Source organism: Pundamilia nyererei, unplaced genomic scaffold (assembly GCF_000239375.1).
Source record: "Pundamilia nyererei isolate P.nyererei 1_Seehausen unplaced genomic scaffold, PunNye1.0 scaffold00281, whole genome shotgun sequence".
NCBI classification, from domain to species: Eukaryota; Metazoa; Chordata; class Actinopteri; order Cichliformes; family Cichlidae; genus Pundamilia; species Pundamilia nyererei.
The window spans coordinates 148647-159144 of NW_005187682.1; the positions used below are offsets into that span (position 1 = coordinate 148647).

Below are 10498 nucleotides of genomic sequence, written 5' to 3' on the forward strand. Positions count from 1 at the left end.
GAAGCCAGGTTTGGAGGAGAGCTCGTGAAATCAAACTTCGGTTAGTTCATTACCACATCAATAACGCTGGTGTCTTTCTGCGGGTGGAGTTCAGCTCCTTCAGCTGCAGTCCTGCTGAGAGGACGTGGTCCTCTGTGACTACATGTACCAGCATGCTCTGCTCCTGAAACCACGTTACTGTGACACCAGCTGCTACAGAAATGAAACTAAATCAGGGAGCTCGAGTTTGAAGAAATGCATGAAACAGGAGAGTCTGTCCTCCTGGGTTAGACGGGCCCTCAGGTGGGCAGCCACCAGTGTGGGCAGCCACCAGTGTGGGCAGCCACCAGTGTGGGCAGCCACCAGTGTGGGCACCCACCTGTGTGGGCACCCACCTGTGTGGGCGTGCAGCTGAAAGCCTGGTTTACCTGTGAGTGCATGAAACCGGGTTTTTTTTATCTGGGAGGTTAAAGCCTTTGTGGGGCACCAAACCTTTTCATATGGAGGAAATAAACTCTTTAAAGGTCTCAGGCTGAAGCCAGACTCCACCCAGCTCCACCCAGACCCCGCCGTGTTTATTCTGCTGGTTTTAGTCAGTGTGTCTTTGGACAGTCCAAACCACGATGATGCATTACTGCCTACTCGTACTTTGCAAACACCCTGTTCAGCACAGCTGTCTTACCTTGGCGTACCTGTTGCTCCAGGCCCACCAATGATCTTCCTCACAGAGACACGCCCTCGGTGCTGGATGGTCAGGTCTCCTTACTGGGCAGGAAATGGGAAACCTGAATGTTCATTACATCATCATCACTTCCTGAGCCGGGACTGATAATCTGATCCATGGACCAGATCAGGGCATCTTTAGTTACTTTCTTTAGTTACTTTCTGAGTAACTCCTCGCAGAGGGGGCGGAGCGCAGAGGGGCGGGTCCAGATGCGATGCCTTCTCATCACTTTCTCCATCATTTCTGAGCGGTCATGGCTTCATTCGTTCAGACCCACGTCAGTTCAATTCAATTTTATTCATATAGCGCCAAATCACAACAAAAGTCTCCTCAAGGCGCTTCATAGATGCAGAGAAAAACCCAACAATCATATGACCCCCTATGAGCAGCACTTTGGCGACAGTGGGAAGAAAAACTCCCTTTGAACAGGAAGAAACCTCCAGCAGAACCAGGCTCAGGGAGGGGCGGGGTCTGCTGTGATTGGTTGGGGTGAGAGCATCCTGCATGTTTAAACGTGTGCCTTTGGTTAAGCTTTGCAGGCTGTGTGAGGGCGGCTGCAGCTGAGCTCTGGTTTACTTGTGTTTTGATCGCAGGCTCGTTTTCTGCTGTTTCTGTGTCAGAATCATTTTCACATAGTTGTTTTCTAACGTTAAGAGCAGCCTCGGGGTGAGAGCGGCGCAGCAGGGGCCTCGGGTTTACCAGCCAGTCTGCTGCCAGTCACAAAGTGGAGCCATTACGATCTTCCAGGAAAAAGTGCATGAAAACAAATGAAAAGAAGCGAGAGCGGGAGAGCGGCGTTTAATCCTCCTAAGCCTCAGCTTGTGCTGGAGCCGTGTACCTGCGCGCTCGCCGGGTTGTTGTGGAATGACCTGAATATGCCAGACGTTGCTGCAGGCTGTGTTTTGTTGTTTCGCTGTCTTCCTTCCTGGGAGGAGAGGTGGGAGACTTTGGCTGAATTTGGAGGGCTTTGCCAGAGAGGGGGAGGAGCTGGATAAACAGGCGTCAGATGAAACATTCATGATTCTCTGCAGGAAAATTAGATCATTGCTGCAGCTGAAAGGTCGCAGCGAGGCCGGTGCATGAAGTCAAAGGCCAATACATTAGGAACAGGTTGGAGAAGAGGGTTAAAACAGCGTTCCTGTGATGACGGGACGGGGCGACACCCGGCTGACGGCTGTGGAGCTCATGAACATTTTACTGCAGTGCACCCGGAGACCAGCAGGGGGCCCCGCTTTGCTTTGTTTTCTAATTATGTAAAAATGTAAATTTCTCCCTGTTTTTATTTCTCGGGGAATTCAGGACCTCTGCAGGTCCTTGAGCAGCCTTAAAACAAATCTTTGAATATTGTTAGAATTTCGTTATGATTCCCAGAGCTGGGAATAACGAACAGCCTTTAACCACAGAGCGACACAGCCAGCATCTCTGACCGCTCTCCCGTTTAAGCTCTGTCCTGTCTCCTGGTTCCTCGCCGCATCTCCTCGCTTGGATTTCTGTTTCCAGGAAGCAGATGAAGGAGCAGGGAGGCCAGTGTGGCGAGGGTCCAGGCCCCGAGCGGCGTGCTCGCGTGATTTCTCTCAATGTAGAACATGCACGTTAACAGTCTCATCCTTAGACTCAGTGACAAGCTCACACACTGTGTAGTCGATGGACACGCCCACTCTGGTGACCTCGAGCTGCTGCCATCTTGGCCTGGAGCGAGGCCTGGTTGGCGGACAGCTCGTGCGTCGTTGCTCCAGGATGAAGGCTGACGAGAGATCACAGTGAAATATGAAGGATGGAGTCAAAGGCGGAGACTCTATTGTGTTCTATTATGAATAGAGACGATAAATAAATGAGTGACGAGCGTGATGATGGCAGCTTTAGCGGTGCTGTAGGCAGGCGCTGCACGGACGCCTTCCTGACCGCACGTTGCAGTTAAGGTGGACGTTACACAGGGATCACAGAGGCAGCGGGCTGAGGAGGCGGTGCCGTGATGGGAGCTGGCGACGTCATCGCGGGGAGGAGGAGTTTATACGGGTCGTAGTTGATACAGGAGGAGGTGTGGCGGATGCATCACTGTCTCCTCCTGTTTGACCCAATAATAAAAGTCCGGTTTTATTCTGTGACCTCAGTAAGTCCTGATGTTTATGAAGTCTGAGGTCACAGAGCGAGGGAGCGAGCGCGGCTGCAGTCGCCCCCTGCAGGCCGTTAGAAATGGTGCAGGTTGAAGGAGCTCTGCAGTGCTGGGGTGAAAACCCTGCAGGCGGGATCCTGGCTGCCAGTAAAGCTCAGCTTTCAGCGCGGGGCAGCCCGCTCTGTTTCATTTGTTTGTTAATTATGTAAAAACATTTCTACATGTTTTTATTTAGAAAGTGGATTCAGGGCCCCCGAGGGTCCTTGAATAACAAGTGCTTGTTACTGTGCGTCAGGATGGAACGACTCTCCTGCTGTGGCGCTGCAGCCTTGTGCTGCTTCTCCGACATGTGACGACCCGCTGAAGTCTCTCTCAGCCAATCTCACAAACTTGGCTGACATCCTGCGGTGTGCGCTCACCTGTTCCAGCTCACACACTGAAAATCCCTGCAGGGCCCACAGCCACAGGTGAGGCCCACAGACAGGGAGGGAGGGAGGGAGGTGAGGAGGAGGCAGAAGTAGGTCATCCTCTCTGCACCGGAGCAACAAAACACCAAAAACAAACTGATCCAGAGTTTGTGTCTCAGAGTCTTTCACTTTGTCCTCATCAGTATTTCCCCCCCCCCTCTCCTCCCCCTCACTCCTCTCCCTCCCTCTCCTCCCTCCCTCTCTCCTCCCTCTCTCCTCTCTCTCCTCTCCCTCTCTCCGCTCTCTCCCTCTCTCCTCTCCCTCCCTCTCTCCCCCTCCCCCTCCCCCTCTCTCCCCTCTGTCTTCTTCTCCTCTCCCTCTTTTAAAAATAGCTCTCCCCCTGACTTCGTCAGCCGTGTGCTGACAGCAGATAACAAACCTTCTGATGATGAAGTAATTGTGGACATCTCCTGCTTTTCACTCCTCCAGCCTTTCCCGCCCTCCTCTGTCCTTCCTCATCTCCTTCCCTCGCCTCCTCAGCTCCTCTCAGTTATTCTGCTTCCATGCTTCCTTCCTTCTCGTCTCCTGGAGATCACACGACTGAATTCCCTCTGAAGTGACGACTCGCCCGAGTGCAGAGTTAGCTCGTTCACACAGGAAGCTTTCAAACACGAGTCTCCCTCGGTGCAGAGTCGCAGATCAATTATTCATGGAGTACGGTATCAGTGATGGTCAGTATTGATTCATAATCGACTGATAAACTCAGATAACCTGATGCGTTAACAAAGTTAGACTTTAATTCTGCTGATCGGTGTGTTAGTGAGTGTGTGAAGCAACTAAATGGTTGTTTTTGATATAAAAAGTGCTCCACCCAAGCCTCGTCTCTGCAGAGCTTCCTGGGTCTGCGACGGGTCTGCTCCCAGCTAAAGAACGCTTCGTCTGGGAGGCGTCACGGGGACATTCTGGTCAGAAACCTCCGAGCCCCTCCCTCTGTGAGCCCGCCACACTCACGGGGTCCTGCAGGACTGGACGGGGTCGACACTGGCTGCTGCAGGAGGAGAATCTAAGTGTTTAATTACAGTGTTTTAAAGTTCCTCTATGACTCGACAACAACATGTATTAAAAGACTGAATGCTGTGCGTCAGTAAACATCAGCCGGCCGGTGCGAGGACCTCAGCGGTGTTTCCTACCTGCTGATGGATGCACGGCTACAGCGTTGGCTGCAGCGAGTGTTTCCATGCTGATGATTGGGTGCTCATTGCTTTCAGTTTAGTTTTTGAAGCCACAACAGGCAGGTTTAGGTTTCTGAGCATGCTCAGTAGATCCTTTGACTTGCTGGGCAGCTTATCGGCTCTATCCCGGGAACATCACAGGATTGAAACTGTAGCTTTGGATAAAGGATGTCTGGAAAACATTTGCTTAGCCTGCATGAGGCTGACTGTGGATAAACAGAGCACAGACCTGGACCGGATCCGTCCCGTCGACTGTCTGCTGCTCTGCTCTAACCTGTCAAAGAGTGAGAACCAGCCACAGTCTGAAGCTTAGAAGCTGCCCAGCGTCAAAGCTTTGAAAGGACACTGGGAGCTGCAGTCGTTATAGTCCACGGGTGTTTGACCCTAGTAGCTGTTACCTGATCACACGATGGCTTGGTTATGAATACCTTTTATAATTAGGTTACACTCGGTGTCTGTGTGAAAGATCCAAAGTGAAGTTTGACTTTGAGACTTCGGCCTTCGGTCCATCATCCTGTGCCACTTCCTGTCCAGAGGAGATATTGAGCTGCCTGGCGGGCGTTTCCAACACTTTCTAATCTCTTTGTTGCTCTTTTATTTATTTATTTTCCTCTCGTCTGTCTTTTTGTTTTGCTCATTAGCGCAGCGCTCATTACACCGGGTCCATTACAGCTGAGAGTTTGTATGAATCAGGGTGATGGAGAGCCTCGAGACCTCGTCTCCGGCCCTGCTGAGCCTGAAAGGGGAGGCCGGACGTTTGAATGACAAACTCTGAGAAACTTGGGAAGATGTTTGTCCTTCCCAAACCCATCATCCTTCATTTTCTCGTTTATACTCAGTTATACTTCCCTGTCATTGGTTTCTCTCTCGATTCACCGTTCTTTCTTTGTCGTAGTCTGTTCACTCTTCCTTCTCTGTATTCTTTAGCTTGGTTGTGTTTTTCTGTTCTGCTTGTCCTTCTGCCTGTAGCGCTACTTAAAAAAAACTGCATTTGCTTTGGCCGATATTTGCAATCTCAGTTATTTACCAGGTTATCTCTTTACCCCTCGAAGGCCTGTGAGGGAAACCCTTGAAGCTCTTTTCTGAACTGAGTGGTTTGGTGCATGTTTCGGGCCTGCTCATTGGGCAGAATGAGTCTGCATCGGACGCTGGTGACGGTCTCTGCCTACAGCTGACCTCGGAAACCTGAGAACTGGTCGTCAGAGCTCGTCAGATCAACGCGTTAAACCGTCCTCATGCAATTATTCAACTGCTCATTTGTTTTTGTAAATGACTTTTGTTTAAGAGTTTTAAACCTTCCAGGATGAACTGGAACTATCAGCAGAACCACGAAACGGTTGCTTTGGATTTAAACGTCTCTGATATCGAGACTGCGAGGGTCTACGTTTGTGCAATACCGCTTTAAACCGATAGCCGGTAGCCGAGTGATAGGTGTCGCCACTCAGGCCTGAAGATTAGACGGCGGTCGACTCGCACAGTCACCAGAGAACCGGAGCTGGCAGCTTCAGCTGCTCGTCTACACCTGCTGAGAAACGGGCAGCTGCGACCTCTGACCTCAGAGCGCTGTCACAGGTGAGCCGCTGACAGACCTTTGATTGGTTCAGGTGGATCTCGAAGGCTTTGGTGTTTGGAGCTGTTGTGCACGCTGCAGGGCGAGGTGTTTGTGATTTACAGCACGGACAAACTTCACGTTGAAAAAATGAGAAAATCATCCTGATTGTTTAATGTCCAGAATCCTTGAAGCTCGGACGATGATGATGAAGATGATTGAGACCAGGCTGGGTGATTGTCTTCATCTCCTCCTGCCCTTTTCCTTTCCTCTTTGCTTTCATCCTACACTAAAACATTTCTCCTGATTTTTCTGCCCGACTTCCTTAATTGCTCATTTCCTTCTCCAGCGTCTTCATCCCTTTCCCGTCTCCGTCATCCTTTTCCTGTGTTTATGCTTCGTTTCCTGTGTTTATTCCTTTTTCCTTCATCCTTCCTTTCTGTCTTAGTTTTTGTCTTCTTCCACCACAGCTTCGTTTCCTCCATCCTTTCTGTTTCACTTTCAAACCAATCTCGAGCCGTTTTCCTCGCCGCTCCCCGTCACGTCCTTGTAATGAGCGCCGTATTTAACCGCGGCATGTAAATCTGATCCATCACACTTTTATTGGTTCTGTCTTAAATCCTAAATGAGCTCGAGACACAAAGACAGACAGAGAAGACGAACGGCTTTGCTGTAACTTCCCAAGGTCGGCGTTGTACTTTCTCCACATCGGAGGAGCTGCCAGCTGTAACGAGGCTCCGAGACCATCGACACAGAGCGCTGGAAATTAAACCAATAATCATTTTCACTGCCGCGGCTCCTGCCAGAAAATTCCCCGGTGTTTGTAATTTGTCTGTTTGCATTTGCTTCTCGGTGTGTACTTATTATCTGCAGCCACCACACTCCGTGGTCCTGGTGGCTGCAGATGCAGCAGAAAGCCGAGGGAAGCGTTGGGGTGCGGCGCTGCTCGGGTTTGAGGTTAGCGAGGTCCCGAGCTGGCAGATTTCTAACACCTACGCTGCCAGCTGCTGCCGTGGCTGCTCAGAGTGTGGAGGAGACAGAAGCCGTTTCACTCTGTAAAAATAAAATCTGAGAGAGGATATGTCGAGCTCGCTCCCTGGTGTGTCGGGCAGGTGATGCAGAACGGCAAACAGGCTCACACACTTTGGCCTTTCACATATAAAACGTCGCAGCGTTTCCCACACGCTGACTTTACCTGGTGGGGCTGGTTTCAGAGTTATTCTTACTCCTTCGTGTGTCCAGGAGAATCGTGCACCAAAGTTAAGTTACTGCTAACCAGTAGCTGATCGCAGCGAGTCGGATCTGGTGTCTCCAGCCGTCTGTGTCCACGGCGGACGATGATCGAGGAAAAAGTCTGCCGACAAACCCGGCTCGACTGTCTTAGACTGGAGATGGAGGACCACGCCACCCAGAACCTGCCAGACGTGGAGAACTGGTCACCAGGGACAACCATCATGTAGGCCAGGATGGGGGAGGTGGAGTTTGTCCACAGGACTCAGTTTAATTAAGAAAACATGGTTTGACCTGACGTAAACACTTCTGTGGGAAAAGATGTCGTCACTTTCACATGGCTGCGTTTGTGTGAAATATTGTTGACGTGGGGTCTGAAACACGACCCAACCTTTGGTCAGCAAATTCCAACGAAAGGTTGGACAAACAGAAATCTGATGCCTCTAATCCAGTCCTCCTTCAAAGTGTTCAGCTTGTGTTGCTTTAGAGAAATATTTATTCGGTTCAACTCCAAAGAAACCTACACAGTGGAGGCCAAAACGCGTAGTTAAAGGAGTTCGTGCCAGTGATGAAGACGGAGGAGGGGACCACGTCCAAAATCCAAATCTTTGCTTAAAAACAAGCGGAAGCAGGCAGAAAGGCAAACTCTGTAAAACTGTCAGTGACAAGGTAAGATGAACCGGATCAGGGAAAGCCCGAGGAGCCTGACAGGTGAGCTCGGAGTGTGTGTGGTAATTGGCAGACAGGGAGCAGGTGTGGAATAAAACAGTGAGACTAATGAGGGCAGCACAGACGGTCTGAGGGGGAAACAACAAAGGAAGGAAGTGAAAGCAACACAAGAACCAATGATTAGAAAACAGGAAATAACTCTGTGCAGTGACCGAAAGAATGAAATCACTGATGCAAGCGGCTGATGGGCCTCTGTGATGGACCACAGCTCCTCCACGTCCAGAGGGGACGGGGGAGGTGGTGAGGGCATCAGGTTAGGATCCTATCAGGAGGCCGCGAGGCAGAGCCAGAACTCAGGTGGACGGCGATGCTCGAACCAAAACGTCACAGCAGTCCAAACTCTGAGAGACGTCCGTACCTCTGGCTCAGCTTTTTCTACATTCAGTGAAATGACAGCGGTTTTTCAAAGTCGGGTTCGAACACGTCGTTTGTGTGTGATTATCGTCGATGCAGTGATACAAACTGGAGACTTTGAGTTTGTTGGTAGAAGCCCGTCTGCCTCTCAGCACATCTGAATAAACGGTGATGAAGTTTAAAGACTTTGAACAAAAGTATCTAAAAAACATCAATAAATACACGAAGACGATGAAGGCGATGAAGGCTGGTGCACACACGTAATCAGAGCTGTCAGAGCGACACACACACAGTCGTCTGCGGTCTCTCACGCTGACGTCTCCTCTCAGCGAGCATCGGTTTATCGATCGCGGCGCTCTCTGGACGTTCTGCAGCTCTCGTGTTTTCTTGTGAGAATCTGCAGGAAATCAAATCAGCGCAGGTCAGGGAAGCGTGGCGTGGAGTCCCGCCGCCCTCCGGCTGCAAACACAGCCTGCAGCCTTTACAGCCGACAGTCCGCCGAGTGCATCGGGCTTGCATTGGCCCGAGAAACGAGGGGCTGTCAGGTCGATGTCACTGCAAACAGAGATTTAAGTACCTCAGTTTCACTTCTGATAAACTCCGTGTTTGTTCAAATGCTTCTTGTAGAAAAGGTGTCATCGTGGAAATCAAACTTCCACCCCCGCTCTCGTTAACGCCGCGCCGTTTTGACGTTTTGAGACCCCTGAGATGTGAGAGCGCTCCCAGAGTAACCGGCCCTAAAGCTGGATTTTATGGCCGAATGCTAGAAAATAACGATGTTGTTCGACCACAGAGGGAAGCAAATCTGTTTATGGCTGCTGCAAACAGCCACACTCAAAGGTGGAGTGGGAAGCTCGCCATAAAAGCAAAGGGAGGCAGAGGGAGCCATGACAGGGAATAAAGCAGAGGAAGGATTTATGTAGGAAATGAAAAAGATCGGGAAGTTTCAGCAGAAATTCCTCCTGAAGAGCTTCTGTCCCCACTGAGAAGCTTTTCTGATGATGTTCATCCTCACAGCCAAACATGGACGCCACACCAGCGTGCAGCCGCGCGCTCTGAAATAAACGTGTTCAAAACGTGAACTGACGTCTGATTTATTTTCCATTTCCAGAGATTCAAAAGAGGAGCTTTGATTTGGACACCTTTTATTTTGAAAAATTCCTTGTATTTACTCGTACCACTTCCTGCTGTGCAGCACGACTCGTGTCGATGCGATCGGCTCCGGCTGTGTCCGAGCTGGAACGCCGTATTCCCGGGATGATGCTTCACTAAGACAGGACGCGGTGGTCCGGTGGATGTGAAGGGACTCCACATCACTTTGTGACGGGAGGTTGCGTGTCATCAGTATCCTACGCTCTCATTGGTCACTTCAGCCACTCCTGAAGTTTAGAAAACTCGGACGTCTCTATTAGTCACTTTCTTCGTGGTGCTTCCTGAAGAGACCAAAGCTGGATGGACTGCACGTCCTCCAGATGTTGGATAGGACACCATCCAATCCAACATCTGGACGCTGGGTGGTTTTGGGGTCATTTTGAGAGCAGAGCTGATGGAGGCTTTATTACTTCATGATACACTGTAGCACTGACCCTGGAGACGAGGTGTCCCGCCTGGTTGCTGAGAGGGACGTGGGCTCAGGCCTGGGAGGGACGATCTGTGTCTCCACAGCTGTCCTGTTGGGTGGTCAGGACTCTGGACCTGCTGGTCTCTGATGTTGAGGTTCTTCTGTTTTGCTGGTTTTCCGCTCTGTTGTTGCTGTTTGCTCTCAGCGCGCTGCCTGCAGCTTTGTCATGTGCACTAATTTGTCTTTTTTATTTGTTTGTTTGTCGTCGCTCGTCTGCAGGTCCCTCCTGTGCTGTTGTTCAGGTTTCAGAAAGTCCTCCGAGGCTTTCACCGTCTCAGCTGCACAAACGTTTCTGTTTACTGCTCAGTGCCACTGTCGTTTCCTGCAGACGCGATGAATGAAACTAAGCTCTGTGTGTGTGTGTGTTACAGAAACTATGCACTACGGCGTGTCCGTGATGCCTTCAAGGCCAACAGAAATGTAGAGGATCCAAAGGCTGTGGAGAGACTGATGGAGGAGGGATGGCAGACTCTGGCACTGATACAGAGACAGGTGTGACTGACACACACACACACACACACACACACACACACACACACACACACACACACACACACACA

General features: G+C 50.6%; 1 protein-coding gene across 1 annotated transcript in view; it reads left to right on the forward strand.

Moving 5' to 3' along the window:
• lyrm4b (LYR motif containing 4) overlaps positions 1-10498 on the forward strand; it is a 42391-nt gene that overhangs the window by 2641 nt on the left and 29252 nt on the right. Inside the window, exon 2 of the mRNA XM_005750620.2 lies at positions 10310-10430. Coding sequence (XP_005750677.1) covers positions 10310-10430 — 121 coding nt within the window. The remainder of the gene's footprint in view (positions 1-10309; positions 10431-10498) is intronic.